The sequence below is a fragment of the Oncorhynchus mykiss genome, chromosome 22 (genome assembly GCF_057628025.1).
Source record: "Oncorhynchus mykiss isolate SJ-2025 chromosome 22, ASM5762802v1, whole genome shotgun sequence".
Taxonomy (NCBI): Eukaryota; Metazoa; Chordata; class Actinopteri; order Salmoniformes; family Salmonidae; genus Oncorhynchus; species Oncorhynchus mykiss.
The window spans coordinates 57,235,745-57,256,051 of record NC_143043.1 but is presented as its reverse complement, the minus strand read 5'-3'; the positions used below and the strand labels follow the sequence as shown (position 1 = coordinate 57,256,051).

Genomic DNA, 20,307 nt, shown 5'->3' with positions numbered 1-20,307 from the left:
AGGGAGGATAATTATATTGTGGACTAGTCTAGGGAGGATCATTATATTGTAGAGTTGTAGACTAGTCAAGGGAGGATCATTATATTGTAGTGTTGTAGACTAGTCTAGGGAGGATCATTATATTGTAGACTAGTCTAGGGAGGATCATTATATTGTAGTGTTGTAGACTAGTCTAGGGAGGATCATTATATTGTAGACTAGTCTAGGGAGGATCATTATATTGTAGTGTTGTAGACTAGTCTAGGGAGGATCATTATATTGTAGTGTTGTAGACTAGTCTAGGGAGGATCATTATATTGTAGACTAGTCTAGGGAGGATCATTGTAGAGTTGTAGACTAGTCTAGGGAGGATCATTATATTGTAGACTAGTCTAGGGAGGATCAATGTAGAGTTGTAGACTAGTCTAGGGAGGATCATTATATTCTAGACTAGTCTAGAGAGGATCACTGTATTGTAGAGTTGTAGACTAGTCTAGGGAGGATCATTATATTGTAGAGTTGAAGACTAGTCTAGGGAGGATCATTATATTGTAGAGTTGTAGACTAGTCTAGGGAGGATCATTGTAGAGTTGTAGACTAGTCTAGGGAGGATCATTATATTGTAGAGTTGTGGACTAGTCTAGGGGGAGGATCATTATATTGTAGACTAGTCTAGGGAGAATCACTGTATTGTAGACTAGTCTAGGGAGTATCATTGTATTGCAGACTAGTCTAGGGAGGATCATTATATTGTAGAGTTGTAGACTAGTCTAGGAAGGATCATTATATTGTAGTGTTGTAGACTAGTCTAGGAAGGATCATTATATTGTAGACTAGTCTAGGGAGGATCATTATATTGTAGTGTTGTAGACTAGTCTAGGGAGGATCATTATATTGTAGACTAGTCTAGGGAGGATCATTATATTGTAGTGTTGTAGACTAGTCTAGGGAGGATCATTATATTGTAGTGTTGTAGACTAGTCTAGGGAGGATCATTATATTGTAGACTAGTCTAGGGAGGATCATTATATTGTAGTGTTGTAGACTAGTCTAGGGAGGATCATTATATTGTAGTGTTGTAGACTAGTCTAGGGAGGATCATTATATTGTAGACTAGTCTAGGGAGGATCATTGTAGAGTTGTAGACTAGTCTAGGGAGGATCATTATATTGTAGACTAGTCTAGGGAGGATCAATGTAGAGTTGTAGACTAGTCTAGGGAGGATCATTATATTCTAGACTAGTCTAGAGAGGATCACTGTATTGTAGAGTTGTAGACTAGTCTAGGGAGGATCATTATATTGTAGAGTTGAAGACTAGTCTAGGGAGGATCATTATATTGTAGAGTTGTAGACTAGTCTAGGGAGGATCATTGTAGAGTTGTAGACTAGTCTAGGGAGGATCATTATATTGTAGAGTTGTGGACTAGTCTAGGGGGAGGATCATTATATTGTAGACTAGTCTAGGGAGAATCACTGTATTGTAGACTAGTCTAGGGAGGATCATTGTATTGCAGACTAGTCTAGGGAGGATCATTATATTGTAGAGTTGTAGACTAGTCTAGGGAGGATCATTATATTGTAGTGTTGTAGACTAGTCTAGGAAGGATCATTATATTGTAGACTAGTCTAGGGAGGATCATTATATTGTAGTGTTGTAGACTAGTCTAGGGAGGATCATTATATTGTAGACTAGTCTAGGGAGGATCATTATATTGTAGTGTTGTAGACTAGTCTAGGGAGGATCATTATATTGTAGACTAGTCTAGGGAGGATCATTGTAGAGTTGTAGACTAGTCTAGGGAGGATCATTATATTGTAGACTAGTCTAGGGAGGATCAATGTAGAGTTGTAGACTAGTCTAGGGAGGATCATTATATTCTAGACTAGTCTAGAGAGGATCACTGTATTGTAGAGTTGTAGACTAGTCTAGGGAGGATCATTATATTGTAGAGTTGAAGACTAGTCTAGGGAGGATCATTATATTGTAGAGTTGTAGACTAGTCTAGGGAGGATCATTGTAGAGTTGTAGACTAGTCTAGGGAGGATCATTATATTGTAGAGTTGTGGACTAGTCTAGGGGGAGGATCATTATATTGTAGACTAGTCTAGGGAGAATCACTGTATTGTAGACTAGTCTAGGGAGGATCATTGTAGAGTTGTAGACTAGTCTAGGGAGGATCATTATATTGTAGAGTTGTAGACTAGTCTAGGGAGGATCATTATATTATAGACTAGTCTAGGGAGAATCACTGTATTGTAGACTAGTCTAGGGAGGATCATTGTATTGCAGACTAGTCTAGGGAGGATCATTATATTGTAGAGTTGTAGACTAGTCTAGGGAGGATCACTGTATTGTAGAGTTGTAGACTAGTCTAGGGAGATTCATTATATTGTAGACAAGTCTAGGGAGGATCATTATATTGTTGTAGACTAGGCTAGGGAGGATCATTATATTATAGAGTTGTAGACTAGTCTAGGGGGGGGGGTCATTATAATGTGGACTAGTCTAGGGAGGATCATTATATTGTAGACTAGTCTAGGGAGGATCATTATATTGTAGAATTGTAGACTAGTCTAGGGAGGATCATTGTAGAGTTGTAGACTAGTCTAGGGAGGATCAATATATTGTAGAATTGTAGACTAGACTAGGGAGGATCACTGTATTGTAGAGTTGTAGACTGGACTAGGGAGGATCCCTGTATTGTAGAGTTGTAGGCTAGTCTAGGGAGGATCACTGTATTGCCCCTAAACAAGATCATTAGGTGAGCTATTTTAACCTTGTTTCTCATGGCTTCAATGTTCTTTCATGCGCAATGACGCACTATGGCCTCCACTTATATTGAAAGGTGGTGCAGCTGTGAATGATGTTGTGTTTGGTAAGATCAGTAGGTAGCATATTGCAGATCTGGACAAACAATCCACCGACCTCTATGATTGGTGGATAGTGGACAGGATAGACAGACTGGTAGACCACTATTGGTGGATAGAGGACAGGATAGGCTAGACATGCAAACCTATATGTTATTAAGTCCTATATGTTATTCAGTCCTATATGTTATTCAGTCCTATATGTTATTCAGTTCTATATGTTATTAAGTCCTATATGTTATTCAGTCCTATATGTTATTCAGTCCTATATGTTATTCAGTCCTATATGTTATTAAGTCCTATATGTTATTCAGTCCTATATGTTATTAATATTCAACCCTATACGTTATTAAGTCCTACATGTTATTCAGTCCTATACGTTATTCAGTCCTATACGTTATTAAGTCCTATATGTTATTCAACCCTATATGTTATTCAGTCCTATATGTTATTCAGGCCTATATGTTATTCAGTCATATTCGTTATTAAGTCCTACATGTTATTCAACCCTATACGTTATTAAGTCCTATATGTTATTCAGTCCTATATGTTATTAAGTCCTATATGTTATTAAGTCCTATATGTTATTCAGTCCTATATGTTATTAAGTCCTATATGTTATTAAGTCCTATATGTTATTCAGTACTACATGTTATTCAGTCCTATATGTTATTCAGTCCTATATGTTATTCAGTCCTATATGTTATTCAGTCCTATATGTTATTAATATTCAACCCTATACGTTATTAAGTCCTATATGTTATTCAACCCTATACGTTATTAAGTCCTATATGTTATTCAGTCCTATATGTTATTCAGTACTACATGTTATTCAGTCCTATATGTTATTCAGTCCTATATGTTATTCAGTCCTATATGTTATTCAACCCTATATGTTATTAATATTCAACCCTATACGTTATTAAGTCCTATATGTTATTCAACCCTATATGTTATTCAGTCCTATATGTTATTAAGTCCTATATGTTATTCAACCCTATATGTTATTAAGTCCTATATGTTATTCAACCCTATATGTTATTCAGTCCTATATGTTATTAAGTCCTATATGTTATTCAACCCTATATGTTATTAAGTCCTATATGTTATTCAGTCCTATATGTTATTCAGTCCTATATGTTATTCAGGCCTATATGTTATTCAGGCCTATATGTTATTCAGGCCTATATGTTATTCAGGCCTATACGTTATTCAGGCCTATATGTTATTCAACCCTATATGTTATTAAGTCCTACATGTTATTCCTACCTATATGTTATTCCTACCTATATGTTATTCCTACCTATATGTTATTCAGGCCTATATGTTATTCAGGCCTATATGTTATTCAGGCCTATATGTTATTCAGGCCTATACGTTATTCAGGCCTATATGTTATTCAACCCTATATGTTATTAAGTCCTACATGTTATTCCTACCTATATGTTATTCCTACCTATATGTTATTCCTACCTATATGTTATTCAGGCCTATATGTTATTCCTACCTATATGTTATTCACGCCTACATGTTATTCCTACCTATATGTTATTCCTACCTATATGTTATTCAGGCCTATATGTTATTAAGTCCTACATTGTGTTGCTACTGCCATGTTGTGTTGCAGCCATGTTGTTGTCATGTTGTGTTGCTACCATGCTGTGTTGTCATATTGTGTTGCTACCATGTTGTTGTCATGTGTTGCTACTGCCATGTTGTTGTCATGTTGTGTTGCTACCATGTTGTTGTCATGTTGTGTTGCTACCATGTTGTTGTCATGTTGTGTTGCTACTGCCATGTTGTGTTGCTACCATGCCATGTTGTTGTCATGTTGTGTTGCTACTGCCATGTTGTTGTCATGTTGTGTTGCTACCATGCTGTGTTGTCATGTTGTGTTGCTACCATGTTGTTGTCATGTGTTGCTACTTCCATGTTGTGTTGCTAATGCCATGTTGTGTTGCTACTGCCATGTTGTTGTCATGTTGTGTTGCTGCCATGTTGTTGTCATGTTGTGTTGCTACTGCCATGTTGTGTTGCTACTGCCATGTTGTTGTCATGTGTTGCTACCATGCCATGTTGTTGTCATGTTGTGTTGCTACTGCCATGTTGTGTTGCTGCCATGTTTTTGTCATGTTGTGTTGCTACCATGCCATGTTGTTGTCATGTTGTGTTGCTACTGCCATGTTGTGTTGCTACCATGCCATGTTGTTGTCATGTTGTGTTGCTACTGCCATGTTGTGTTGCTACTGTCATGTTGTGTTGCTACTGCCATGTTGTGTTGCTACCATGCCATGTTGTTGTCATGTTGTGTTGCTACTGCCATGTTGTGTTGCTGCCATGTTTTTGTCATGTTGTGTTGCTACCATGCCATGTTGTTGTCATGTTGTGTTGCTACTGCCATGTTGTGTTGTTACTGCCATGTTGTTGTCATGTTGTGTTGCTACCATGCCATGTTGTTGTCATGTTGTGTTGCTACTGCCATGTTGTGTTGCTGCCATGTTGTTGTCATGTTGTATTGCTACCATGCTGTGTTGTCATGTGTTGCTGCCATGCTGTTGTTGTCTTAGGTCTCTATGTAGTGTTGTGTTGTCTCTCTTGTCGTGATGTGTGTTTTGTCCTATATTTTTTATTATGTCTTAATCCCAGCCCCCGTCCCCGCATGAGGCCTTTTGGTAGACCGTCATTGTAAATATAAAATGGTTCTTAACTTGCCTAGTTAAATGAAAGGTTAAATAAATCAAATCCAAATACAAGGATGGTCTTTTAGCGCCCCGTACAGGTCAGGTTAAGGATGTGCAGAACGGGAGAGTTCCAGGTGGATTTAACATTCAAGACAGTCGCCTGACCCCACACTGAAGACGGCTCGAAAACACAAACCATCACAAATATGAGTTTCTCTGACCTGACTTCTCCCTTCGACGTTTCTGCCATGAGCGAAGAACAACTCGAGGTAAAGGAGTCGACATTCTTCCAGTGGTAGTCGATGCTTCTGAGCAAACCTGACGAACGTCAACAGATATTAGACCAGGGTTAATTGAACCATTTATTTCCGAAATATTCCAGAGTTTGGTTGAACAACTTCAAGATGCCGTCAGTAATGTGAACGAGGAACTGAATATGACTAAGGAAGAGCGAGAGGCTGTGGACAAGGACGTGAAAAGACGGTAAGTAGTCTACAATGTTTGACAGGTAGCCCGGTAGCCTACTCGCTTTCCAACCAAGGTGGTTCATTTCAAGACCCGAAGTCAAATAAAAACTGATTTCGGCCCTATTGTTCAACGCAAAACTTTTATGAGTTGAGGGTAAGTTTTATAGGTAGGAAAAATAACGAGGATTTGAACACGGCCTCCTGTTATTTGGTCTGATTTCTGCAACTGGTTTCTTTCGATGGAAACCTTCCCCTGATGAAGCTCTGAACCCACTGGTTCTAGTACTTTCTATAAGACATAACTGATACGATGTGCTGAAAGCACAACTATAGATGTCGTATTATTGGCTTTATTTCGCCCGCTCTAGAGCTTAAACAATTAAACCTATTAACACGAAACCAATTTCCAAATGTCCAGCTGCCCCAACTTGGATTGCTTGAGAAAATATTTTTGATACCATTTATACTTTCGGAACTAAAAACAATATTTAAATGAGCTCACAATGCATTTCAATGGCAAAGAAAAGGCCCATAGACTTGAATGGTGAAGAAATGTGGACCATCTCCAACACCGTTTAAGCTGTCAACACCAAACCCGAAGTTGAGCTGTCCAGACTGGCCCGACGTGGATTTGCTTGTCAAAGGATATTTGATACTAGGTATACTTTTGGGACTATTAACACTTTTTTTATTTGCATAAATTACATTTGCTATTCAAAACGGTCCTGCTCCTTGGTAAGTTAAGCTACAAGACCAACTGTAAAACATTCAGGCTATCCTAACTTCAAATCATCTAAAACCTTTATGGACTTATAACGATTTGAATTAGCATAAATTAGCATGAACTACCTCCCCAACAGTAACTCTTGAACCGTTCAAGCTGGAGACACAAAACCTACGTTCTCATGTTCAGGCTATGTTATTCCATCCAACTTATTCCATCTAACTACTTTTTCAACTAACCAGTCACTACCACTACTACTGTAGACACTACCATTACTATAACTATAACCAGTCACTACCATTACTATAACTATAACCAGTCACTACCACTATAACCAGTCACTACCACTATAACCAGTCACTACCGCTACTATAACCAGTCACTACCGCTACTATAACCAGTCACTACCGCTACTATAACCAGTCACTACCGCTACTATAACTATAACCAGTCACTACCGCTACTATAACCAGTCACTACCACTACTATAACCAGTCACTACCACTACTATAACCAGTCACTACCGCTACTATAACTATAACCAGTCACTACCGCTACTATAACTATAACCAGTCACTACCACTACTATAACCAGTCACTACCGCTACTATAACTATAACCAGTCACTACCGCTACTATAACTATAACCAGTCACTACCGCTACTATAACTATAACCAGTCACTACCGCTACTATAACCAGTCACTACCATTACTGTAACTATAACCAGTTAACGTAAACACACCCCATTCCTTACAAATGTGCGCAACCGCGACATCCAAACGAGGCTACAAAGAAAACTAATGGGAGTGTAGTGACTGTGTTGATGTCAATCTGGGGTGTGAACTAGGTTTCTATTCAAGCGTTGATCGACATGGTAACGGCTCTATAGTATTGGAGAAAAGTTGAGAAAACTGACCCTCCGTTACATCTAGACGTGTTGTAACGTACAGCAGCATTAAGCAACTATTTCTGTCTTACAATCTCTCTCCACCAGGTGGAGCACTTCTCTCATCCTTTAAAAACAAGACATGGACAGTGACGGGGGGTAAGGGGGGGATACCTAGTCATTTTTTGCTTCATCGTTGCATGCGATCATCGTTCTCAAAGCCGCTGTTTACTTCTAAGATCACTTTAGCACGGCCCTAAAAAACATCCCCTTTCAATCCTTGTCCAGTCAGCTCTCCGGGACAGAGCCACCTTTACCAGCGCTTCATTGATATTCCTCACTGTGACACGAGGGGGTCACAGTCACCCCACGGGTGGTTTGACTGCGACATGCGGGGGTCACAGTCACCCCACGGGTGGTTTGACTGCGACATGAGGGGGTCACAGTCACCCCACGGGTGGTTTGACTGCGACACGAGGGGGTCACAGTCACCCCACGGGTGGTTTGACTGCGACATGCGGGGGTCACAGTCACCCCACGGGTGGTTTGACTGCGACATGCGGGGGTCACAGTCACCCCACGGGTGGTTTGACTGCGACATGCGGGGGTCACAGTCACCCCACGGGTGGTTTGACTGCGACATGAGGGGGTCACAGTCACCCCACGGGTGGTTTGACTGCGACACGAGGGGGTCACAGTCACCCCACGGGTGGTTTGACTGCGACACGAGGGGGTCACAGTCACCCCACGGGTGATTTGACTGCGACACGAGGGGGTCACAGTCACCCCACGGGTGATTTGAGTGCGACTGCGACACGAGGGGGTCACAGTCACCCCACGGGTGATTTGACTGCGACACGAGGGGGTCACAGTCACCCCACGGGTGATTTGAGTGTGACTGCGACATGTGGGTACGCTCCTTTGAATTTCATCAAGTTGACATTCAGTGATCCGTGGGAACCTAGACTTCTCCGTTTTCTGGTTCCACAGCAGATCAATGGGTCCCCAGACAAGCTGAAGATACCTCTCCCCACTTTTTCATTTTAATTTTTTACCTTTATTTAACTAGGCAAGTCAGTTAATTATTAAATTCTTATTTTCAATGACGGCCTAGGAACAGTGGGTTAACTGCCTGTTCAGGGGCAGAACGACAGATTTGTACCTTGTCAGCTCGGGGGTTTGAACTTGCAACCTTCCTGTTACTAGTCCACTAGGCTACCCTGCCGCCCCAGTAGGGCATGAGCCAGATCCTTTCAATGCCCTATCACTGTGGGGCCAATGGGTTTAGTCTCCGCCTTAGGAGTAATGGTTAAAGAGCTATTAAAATGTGAATTGTCACTACAGTATGTTGACGGTCCCTAACTGCTGTTGGTGGACGTGAGGAAAACAACAGGGGAATATCCATCGACTATCCAACCTGAATCTGTCTTTACCTCGGTTACTTGTTTTCTGGAAATGTGAAGTGTTCCCAGGATCCCGCATGTTAATCCCTAATCAGTTGGATACGTTTTTATCTGAATTTATTTCTGTAGGCAAACGGGAGGTTGTGTCACTTAGCACATGTGTTTGTAGGGAGTAGTCCGAATGCAGTTAAGTAAATAGTACAAATGGGAAAACTAGAGTCAAAGCAAATGAACGTTTCAAGACAACAAAAATAATAATAATAATCTGGACAAAATGTATCTTCTCCTTTCAGACACATTACGTCATAGTTTTACGTTAAAAAAAAAAACAAACATCTTAAGAGTATTCAAATTCAATTACTCACGCCCATGACCATCCCTATTATGGTTCCCAATGTGTAGCACTGAAGACCTGAACCGGAGGATGGTGATGGCGACGCAGACAGGAGGAGTGGGTGAGGCCCTGTTGGAGCTGGAGCAACTGAGGCTGAGGAGGGCTGAGCTGGTCCAGCAACTGGAGGGGATTAATAGGTAATCTATGTTTATTGACATTATAAAGGATATAAGCCTAATAGATTTATTAATTATTTTACCAGGAAAGACCCTTGAGGTAAGACACCTCCTTTTTTTGTACTCTGTGATTGAGGTTGTTTTTAGAGAGTGTTCGCTGTCTGATGAAGGTGTGTGACTGTCAGGGAAAATGGAGGGTTAGTTTCTTTAACAACTAAAAAAAAAAAGTCAAATAAAAACATATTTTTTCCTCAGGTCACAGGGTAAAGGACCAAAGAAGAAACTGAAGGATTTAGATAAAATTGACAAGGTGGCGGAGTCTCTAGCAGAGAAGGAGAAGAGTTTGAACCTCCAGTGTCTGACGATAAGGAAGTCTCTAGCAGAGATCCAGTCTCGCTGCCTAGAAGGTACAGTAACACACAACTATACTGTATGATGGAAATGTAATGAGTCAGTGAGAAAGAGATGGTCTGTGACTCACTGACACAGGAATACGGCAACCTCAAGAGTTTTACACAATAGAGAAGTTTATTTCCAGAGGGAAGGGAAAGGTGGGATACCTAGTCAGTTGAATGCCTTCAACTGAAATTTGTCTTCCTCATTTAACCCAACCCCTCAATCAGAGAGGCGTGTCTTCCCCATTTAACCCAACCCCTCTGAATCAGAGAGGCGTGTCTTCCCCATTTAACCCAACCCCTCTGAATCAGAGAGGCGTGTCTTCCCCATTTAACCTAACCCCTCTGAATCAGAGAGGCGTGTCTTCCCCATTTAACCCAACCCCTCTGAATCAGAGAGGTGTGTCTTCCCCATTTAACCCAACCCCTCTGAATCAGAGAGGTGTGTCTTCCCCATTTAACCCAACCCCTCTGAATCAGAGAGGTGTGTCTTCCCCATTTAACCCAACCCCTCTGAATCAGAGAGGCGTGTCTTCCCCATTTAACCCAACCCCTCTGAATCAGAGAGGCGTGTCTTCCCCATTTAACCCAACCCCTCTGAATCAGAGAGGTGTGTCTTCCCCATTTAACCCAACCCCTCTGAATCAGAGAGGTGTGTCTTCCCCATTTAACCCAACCCCTCTGAATCAGAGAGGTGTGTCTTCCCCATTTAACCCAACCCCTCTGAATCAGAGAGGCGTGTCTTCCCCATTTAACCCAACCCCTCTGAATCAGAGAGGCGTGTCTTCCCCATTTAACCCAACCCCTCTGAATCAGAGAGGTGCGGGGAGCTGCCTTAATTGACATGGAGGACATATGAGATGGATGTGGTTCTGTACAAAGAGATATGAATGAATATAATAAACAGCATGACAATGAATGGGTCATTTAAATATGTTATCACAATAACAATAATATGGACTGTAAAAGGAGATGGTGACTATAACACATGGCAAAACTACTATGATCAACTAATAGACAGATTGAAACCATGAAGAGTAAACACACACTCTGTGGAGGCTTTATGAAGATGTCCACACACCCCAACACACATGTGATGTTGTAAGATGGCGCTGAGAGACATGACAGCTCTGCTTGTAGCTCCTCAGACATGACAGCTCTGCTTGTAGCTCCTAAGCAACTTTGCAGTATTGTGGTTTTTGTGTGTGTTATTTCTATCATTATTAGTCCAGAGAGACGTCAGTGCGAGGATCTCCTTCCAGAGAGACGTCAGGTACTGTAACATACTCTGTTTCACGGATTCATGGCTCTCTCTGGATATACTGTCCCGGTCCATACAACCAGCTGGATTCTCAGTTCATTGCATAGACAGGGATAAAGAACTCTCTGGGGAAAAAGAAAGTGGAGGTGTATGTTGCGTGATTAACTACTCTTGGTGTGATTGTGATAATGTACAGAAACTCAAGTCCTTTTGTTCACCCGACCTAGAATACCTCACCATCAAATGCTTGACCGTATTAGCTCACAAGAGAATTCCCTTCGGTTATATTCACAGCCGTATATTTTCCCCCTCAAGCTGAACTACACTGTTGTGCAAACTGGAAACCGTATATCCATCCTGAGGATGCATTTATTGTAGCTGGGGATTTTAACAAAGGAAATTTGTGGAAAACGTTACTGAAGTTCTATCAACACATTGACTTTAGTACTCGCTTAGGAAAAACTCTAGACCACTGCTTCTCGCCTTTTTGAGATGCCTACAAGGCCCTCCCCCGCCCTCCCTTTGGCAAATCAAATCACGACTCTATTTTGCGCCTCCCTTCCTATAGGCAGAAACTCAGTACGGGCACTTCCTGTTTTAAGGTCTATTAAACGCTGGTCTGACCAATTGGAATCCATTCTTCAAGATTGTTTTGCTCCGGGTTGCCTCTGAGAATAACATTGACATATTCCCGGACACGGTGACTGATTTTAATCAGGAAGTGTGTATGGGGTGTTGTTCCCACGGTGACTATTAAAACCAAACCAGAAACCGTGGATAGATGGCAACATTCGTGTAAAACTAAAAGTGGGAACCATCACATTTAACCATGGCAACGTGACTGGGAATATGGCTGAATACAAACAGTGTAGTTATTCCCTCCATAAGGCAATCAAACAGGCAAAACATCAGTACAGAGACAAAATGGAGTCACAATTCAACGGTTCAGACACGAGACGTATGTGGCAGGGCCTACAGACACGGACTACAAAGGGAAAACCAGCCACACCGACGTCTTGCTCCCGGACAAGCTAAACACCTTCTTCGCCCGCTTTGAGGATAACACAGTGCCTCCGACGCTGCCCAAGGACTGTGGGTTGTCATTCTACATGGCCGTCGTGAATAAGACGTTTAAGCGTGTTAACCCTTGCAAGGCTGCCAGCCCAAACAGCGTCCCTAGCAGCATACTCAGAGCATGCGCAGACCAGCTGGCTGAAGTGTTTACGGACATTTTCAATCTCTCCCTATCCCGGTCTGCTGTCCCCACTTGCTTCAAGATGTCCACCAAGAAAGCAAAGGTAACTGAACTAAATGGCTACAGCCTCGTAGCACTCACTTGTGTCATCATGAAGTGCTTTGACAAGCTAGTTAAGGATCATATCACCTCTACCTTACCTGACACCCTAGACCCACTTCAATTTGCTTAACGCCCCAATAGATACACAGATGGTGCAATCGCCATCTCACTGCACTACCCTATCCCATCTGGGCAAGAGGAATACAGTGCATTTGGAAAGTATTCAGACCCCTTGACTTTTTTCACATTTTGTTACATTACAGCCTTGTTATAAAATTGATTGAATTACTATTTTTCCTCAGCAATCTACAGACAATGCCCCCATAATGACATCACAATACCCCATAATGACATCACAATACCCCATAATGACAAAGCAAAAACTGTTTTTTTTAAATAAAAAAACATACCTTATTTGCATAAGTATTCAGACCCTTTGCTAGGAGACTCGAAATTGAGCTCAGGTGCATCCTGTTTCCATTAAGCATCCTTGAGATGTTTCTACATCTTGATTGAAGTCCACCTGTGGTAAATTCATTTGATTGGACATGATTTGGAAAGGAACACACCTGTCTATATAAGGTCCCACAGTTGACAGTGCATCAGAGCAAAAACCAAGCCATGAGGTCAAAGAAATTGTCCAGAGATACAAGACCGGATTGTGTCGAGGTACAGATCTGGAGAAGGGTACCAACAAACATTCTGCAGCATTGAAGGTCCCCAAGAACACAGTGGCCTCCATCATTCTTAAATGGAAGAAGTTTGGAACCACCAAGACTCTGCCTTGAGCTGGCCAAACTGAGCAATCGGGGAGGTGACCAAGAACCTGAGTCACTCTGACAGAGCTCCATCCTCTGTGGAGATGGGAGAACCTTCCAGGGCTACCATCTCTGCAGCACTCCACCAATCAGGCCTTTATGGTAGAGTGGCCAGACGGAAGCCACTCCTCAGTAAAAGGCACATGAAGACTTTCAGACCATGAGAAACAAGATTCTCTGGTCTGATGAAACCGATTTGAACTCTTTTGGCCTGAATGCCAAGTGTCACATCTGGAGGGAACCTGGCACCATCCCTACGATGAAACATGGTGGTTACAGAATAGTGTTGTGGGAATGTTTTTAGGAGACTAGTCAGGATCGAGGGAAAGATGAACGGAGCAAAGTACAAAGAGACACATCACTGAAGTTGGCCACGCACACCGACAGTGTGGTGAAGAAGGTGCAAGAGTGCCTCTTCAACCTCAGGAGGTTAAAGAAATTTGTCTTTGCCTCTAAGACAATCACAATCTTCTACAGATGCACAATTGAGCGCATCCTGTCGTGCTGTATCACCGCCTGGTACGGCAACTGCTCCGCCCACAACTGTAAGGCTCTCCAGAGGGTAGTGAGGTCTGCACAACGCATCACCGGGGGCAAACTACCTGCCCTCCAGGACACCTACACCACCCCCGGTGATGCGTTGTGCAGACCTCACTACCCTCTGGAGTCACAGGAATGCCGTAAAAACTATCAAGGACATCAACCACCGCCGTAAAAACTATCAAGGACATCAACCACCCGAGCCACTGCCTGTTCACCCCGCTATCATCCAGAAGGCGAGGTCAGTACAGGTGCATCAAAGCTGGGACCGAGAGACTGAAAAACAGCTTCTATCTCAAGGCCATCAGACCATGCTTCCACCTGGTTACTCAACCCTGCACCTTAGAGGCGGCTGTCCTATATACCTAGACATGGAACACTAGTCACTTTAATAATGTTTACATACTGCTTTACTCATTTCATATGTGTGTATATACTGTAGTCAGTGCCACTCCGACATTGCTCGTCCTAAAATTTTAATATTTCTTCATTCTATTTTTACTTTTCGATTTGTGTGTTGTTGAGAATTGTTAGATACTACTGCACTGTTGGATCTAGGAACACAAGCATTTAGTTAGATATTACTGCACTGTTGGAGCTAGGAACACAAGCATTTAGTTAGATACTACTGCACTGTTGGATCTAGGAACACAAGCATTTAGTTAGATATTACTGCACTGTTGGAGCTAGGAACACAAGCATTTAGTTAGGTATTACTGCACTGTTGAAGCTGGGAACACAAGCATTTAGTTAGATATTACTGCACTGTTGGAGCTAGGAACACAAGCATTTAGTTACGTATTACTGCACTGTTGAAGCTGGGAACACAAGCATTTAGTTAGATATTACTGCACTGATGGAGCTAGAAACACAAGCATTTAGTTAGATATTACTGCACTGTTGGACCTAGGACCACAAGCATTTAGTTAGATATTACTGCACTGTTGGAGCTAGGAACACAAGCCTTTAGTTAGATACTACTGCACTGTTGGACCTAGGAACACAAGCATTTAGTTAGATATTACTGCACTGTTGGAGCTGGGAACACAAGCATTTAGTTAGATACTACTGCACTGTTGGAGCTAGGAACACACACATTTCGCTTCACTCGCAATAACATCTGCTAAGTATGTGACCAATCTATAATTACATTTGATGATTTGATGTCCTCTTGGAGAGCGACTGAGGAGGCTCTGTGAAGGTCTCAATTGCATGCGCCTTGTGTCCTTCTCAAAACCCATTGGAGGAGGTCAGAGGGGAGTGACCTCTGGCTTTCTCATTCAATGGGTTTTGAGAAGGAGATGAGGAGCGAGGACACAAGTATGCAATTGAGATCTTCCCTCTGTCCTGAGCAGGCAAAAATACTATCAGGTGTCCGCCCCCCTAGCAACCACCTGACCCTAGCAACTAGTGGCCAGGTCAGAGGTCACTGGGGGTGTGGGTCGCCAGTATGACAACCTAGTCTGGCACTGTCAGTGGATGGGTGGCGTGAGCTGAAAGTAATGTCAGTCTGTGTCAGTCGCAGGCAGGGGAATCCGTGTCAGTCGCAGGCAGGGGGGAATCCGTGTCAGTCGCAGGCAGGGGAATCCGTGTCAGTCGCAGGCAGGGGAATCCGTGTCAGTCGCAGGCAGGGGGGAATCCGTGTCAGTCGCAGGCAGGGGGGAATCCGTGTCAGTCGCAGGCAGGGGGGAATCCGTGTCAGTCGCAGGCAGGGGGGAATCCGTGTCAGTCGCAGGCAGGGGGGAATCCGTGTCAGTCGCAGGCAGGGGGGAATCCGTGTCAGTCGCAGGCAGGGGGAAATCCGTGTCAGTCGCAGGCAGGGGGAAATCCGTGTCAGTCGTAGGCAGGGGGGAATCCGTGTCAGTCGCAGGCAGGGGGGAATCCGTGTCAGTCGCAGGCATGGGGGAATCCGTGTCAGTCGCAGGCATGGGGGAATCCGTGTCAGTCGCAGGCAGGGGGGAATCCGTGTCAGTCGCAGGCAGGGGGGAATCCGTGTCAGTCGCAGGCAGGGGGGAATCCGTGTCAGTCGCAGGCAGGGGGGAATCCGTTTCAGTGAGCGAGAAACTGACAATGTCTGTTTCTTTCAGCAGAAAATCAATCGCTACAAGTGAGTCAAGCCTCTGGTTGGGTGAAGTTGGAAAAGCTGGAGGAATCTACCAAGCCAGGTCCAAGGAGGGGTCTACAACCACAAGGCCAAACAGCAGACAACAAGCCAACAAAACACAGAAGACAGAAGTGACGAGCTGTTTAGATACTGTTAGTAGGTAGAACTGTTTACATTATTATTGGTGAAATCTAGACATTTTTGTGGTAGACATTTAGAAAGATTTGTATTAGTAGTTTTGATGGGTTGGGAATATAAATTGAGAAGCCGTGTTAATATTATCTCTGAGGAACTGAATATTTTTCAGTTAAATATTTACTGTTCAATAAATTAAAGTAATGAATCAATGTATGTTGACTTGTAATGTATGGACTTTAAAACTGCCATGAAATGGTTTTCACATTTATCTAGGGGAACATTTATCTAGGGGAAAAGGAAATAGAAAGGTTTTCTGTTGTGACTCATCTTCTCGGCTTCCGTCTTGCCATTTGTTGGGACGGTGTTGCCAGAGATACGTATTAACATTAGATTCATATTAACACCCACTGTTTACGTTGCCAATGGGCCACGCGGTGCATTCTGGGTAAACTCAAGACAAATCTCCTTCAAGGAGTCAATGGTAGTCAATGCACGGAGGGACTGGCGCTGAGACACAAGGTAAGATGGCAGAGAAGAAGATGGAGTCGGGGAATGCACAGGGAGAAGATGGAGTCGGGGAATGCACAGGGAGAAGATGGAGTCGGGGAATGCACAGGGAGAAGATGGAGTCGGGGAATGCACAGGGAGAAGATGGAGTCGGGGAATGCACAGGGAGAAGATGGAGTCGGGGAATGCACAGGGAGAAGACTACTTCAAGGTCTCAAAGCGAGTGACGTCACCGACTGAAACGCTATTTAGCGCGCACCACCGCTAACTAGCTAGGCATTTCACATCTGTTACATTGAGGAGGAGCAGTTGAAATGATGCAACATTTGTTCATGATGCGAACATTGGATGACTTGGTGAAGGAATGAGAGAAACTGTCTGTTTTCCTCCTTCAACATAGCATTTGGAGAGGCCTGTGAACATAATCTTCCTAAATGATAACTAAGAGGAGTAGGTGGCCCGTACGTTACAATAAACTTTAATGAAATATTAACAGAATATATTTACAACAGAATACATACAAAGTGCATTGCAATGTACTGGCTGCCTGCTCCTCTGCCTGCTCCTCTGCCTGCTCCTCTGCCTGCTCCTCTGCCTGCTCCTCTGCCTGCTCCTCTGCCTGCTCCTCTTAAAGGCAGGACTACCTACCTGCCTTTAAGGCGCCTGCATTCCCACTGCTCTCATCTCACCTCTAATTGAGAACTGACATATTGGCATAATATATCTGATGGTAACAGCATCACCCCCCATAAAGACTATAGACATGCTTAAAGGTTTTCAGTCAAGCATGTTGCTATGTGTAGAGGTTGTTACTGACAAAAGGGAATATTAATCATAAATCATAAACTTTGTTGATTGGCACATAATGCTGAGTGAATAGTGTTCATTAGGTAAGTGGTGGATTGGATGTGGATGGCAGTCATCAATCAGATGTGGTCCTGATCAACTAAATATTCACAGAAAGAAAAACAACATTACTCTCACTGTTCTTGTTACAGACGCATGACTATTTTTCTGGTTTCACGATGACACTTGAATAAACACATGGTGATAGGCACTGAGGCTTTAAGCAGGTCCATGATGCACAGGGAAAAGCTCCTGGGCTTCCCACCAAGCTGCAACAACAGAAGTGGAACTCTCGGTTAATGAAGACTGGTACACATGGTACATAGGCCTACAAACACTGTGTGCATGTTTTCTCTGGGGGGGGGGGGTTCATTATCAATCAAATGTGTTTTAATAAAGTCCTTTTCTTACATCAGCAGTTGTCACAAAGTGCTTTACAGATAGCCAGCCTATAACCATAATAGATAAGAAAGAAGAGGAGAGGCGCCCAGTACGGTACAATAAACTTCAGTGAACTATTAACAGAATATATTTACAGCAGAATGCATACAGGGGCAGTCAGCATTGTACATCAGGACTCGTTGCAGTTGACATGCTGACTGCTCCTGTATGTGGGCTGTACAACATGAGACAGATATCAACACGAGACAGATATCAATACAACATGAGACAGATACAACACGAGACAGATATCAATACAACACGAGACAGATATCAATACAACACAACATGAGACAGATATCAATACAACACGAGACAGATACAACACGAGACAGATATCAATACAACACGAGACAGATATCAATACAACACAACATGAGACAGATATCAATACAATACAACACGAGACAGATATCAATACAACACAACATGAGACAGATATCAATACAATACAACACGAGACAGATATCAATACAACACAACATGAGACAGATATCAATACAATACAACATGAGACAGATATGAATACAACACAACATGAGACAGATATCAATACAATAAAACATGAGACAGATATCAATACAACACAACATGAGACAGATATCAATACAATAAAACATGAGACAGATATCAATAGAACATGAGACAGATATCAATACAACATGAGACAGATATCAATACAACACAACATGAGACAGATATCAATACAATACAACATGAGACAGATATCAATACAATACAACATGAGACAGATATCAATACAATACAACATGAGACAGATATCAATACAACATGAGACAGATATCAACACAACATGAGACAGATATCAATACAATACAACATGAGACAGATATCAATACAACACAACATGAGACAGATATCAATACAACATGAGACAGATATCAATACAACATGAGACAGATATCAATACAATACGAGACAGATATCAATACAATACGAGACAGATATCAATACAACATGAGACAGATATCAATACAATACAACATGAGACAGATATCAATACAACACAACATGAGACAGATATCAATACAACATGAGACAGATATCAATACAACATGAGACAGATATCAATACAATACGAGACAGATATCAATACAATACAACATGAGACAGATATCAATACAATACAACATGAGACAGATATCAATACAATACAACATGAGACAGATATCAATACAATACAACATGAGACAGATATCAATACAATACAACATGAGACAGATATCAATACAACACAACATGAGACAGATATCAATACAACATGAGACAGATATCAATACAACATGAGACAGATATCAATACAATACGAGACAGATATCAATACAATACAACATGAGACAGATATCAATACAACACAACATGAGACAGATATCAATACAACATGAGACAGATATCAATACAATACGAGACAGATATCAATACAATACGAGACAGATATCAATACAACATGAGACAGATATCAATACAATACAACATGAGACAGATATCAATACAACACAACATGAGACAGATATCAATACAACATGAGACAGATATCAATACAACATGAGACAGATATCAATACAATACGAGACAGATATCAATACAATACGAGACAGATATCAATACAACATGAGACAGATATCAATACAATACAACATGAGACAGATATCAATACAACACAACATGAGACAGATATCAATAGAACATGAGACAGATATCAATACAACATGAGACAGATATCAATACAACATGAGACAGATATCAATACAACACAACATGAGACAGATATCAATACAACATGAGAGGCCCTCCCCCATCCCCCATCCCCAAAATCCCTTCCAACCCTGTCCAACATCAATGGGGTTGCAGGGTAGCCAAGTGGTTAGAGTGTTGGACTTGTAACCGGAAGATTGCAAGTTCAAATCCCTGAGCTGACAAAGTACAAATCTGTTGTTCTGCCCCTGAACAGGCAGTTACTGACATTAGGTGTGCTGTATTGTTGACTCTACCTTTGTGCTGTTGTTTGTACCCTGTGTTGTGCTGCTACCATGCTATGCTGTTTTTATTTTTACAGGTTAAACCACAACTGAGAGAGCCAAACCACTAGGTCGTCATTAAAAATAAGAATTTGTTCTTAACTGACTTGCATAGTTAAATAAAGGTTTAAAAAAATGACCCTACACTTCAATCTTTCCCTCTCTTCAACGTACCTACAACAATATAACAACACATCGTTTCATTGGCCAGACACAAACCAATCACATGCTTGCCAACCAGTGCCACCCGGTTTATGTTGGACAGGGTTGGAAGGCCTATTATAATTTACTAGGGCTTTTTATTTTCTCAGAAGTACTGAGTTTGGTAGGAGGATTATGACATGTTGTTAACCGTGATTGACCACACACTCCAGCACGGTAGGTGGCGCCATGCACTTTT

General features: G+C 42.1%; 1 protein-coding gene across 2 annotated transcripts; it reads left to right on the top strand.

Annotated features, from left to right (window-relative positions):
• Positions 1-5,609: 5,609 nt before the first annotated feature.
• On the top strand, positions 5,610-16,279 carry LOC110501982 (uncharacterized). 2 transcript variants are annotated; one of them, XM_021579855.3, is made up of 5 exons: positions 5,610-5,798; positions 5,912-6,012; positions 9,414-9,542; positions 9,777-9,928; positions 15,923-16,279. In XM_021579855.3, the coding sequence occupies exons 1-5, from the start codon at positions 5,736-5,738 to the stop codon at positions 16,069-16,071; spliced, it is 594 nt and encodes a 197-aa protein (XP_021435530.3). In that variant the 5' UTR covers positions 5,610-5,735; the 3' UTR covers positions 16,072-16,279. The 2 variants fall into 2 exon arrangements, with proteins under 2 accessions (XP_021435530.3, XP_090072487.1); XM_090216361.1 differs by having other exon boundaries at positions 5,611-5,798; positions 15,920-16,279.
• The last annotated feature ends 4,028 nt before the right edge of the window (positions 16,280-20,307 follow it).

Excerpts from the sequence above, each read along its gene's own strand:
- LOC110501982 (XM_090216361.1), top strand. The coding sequence starts at position 5,736 with ATGAGTTTCTCTGACCTGACTTCTCCCTTCGACGTTTCTGCCATGAGC. Across the intron at positions 5,799-5,911 it reads TGAGCGAAGAACAACTCGAG|AGTTTGGTTGAACAACTTCA; the intron begins GTAAAGGAGTCG and ends GAAATATTCCAG. Across the intron at positions 9,543-9,776 it reads CAACTGGAGGGGATTAATAG|GTCACAGGGTAAAGGACCAA; the intron begins GTAATCTATGTT and ends TTTTTTCCTCAG.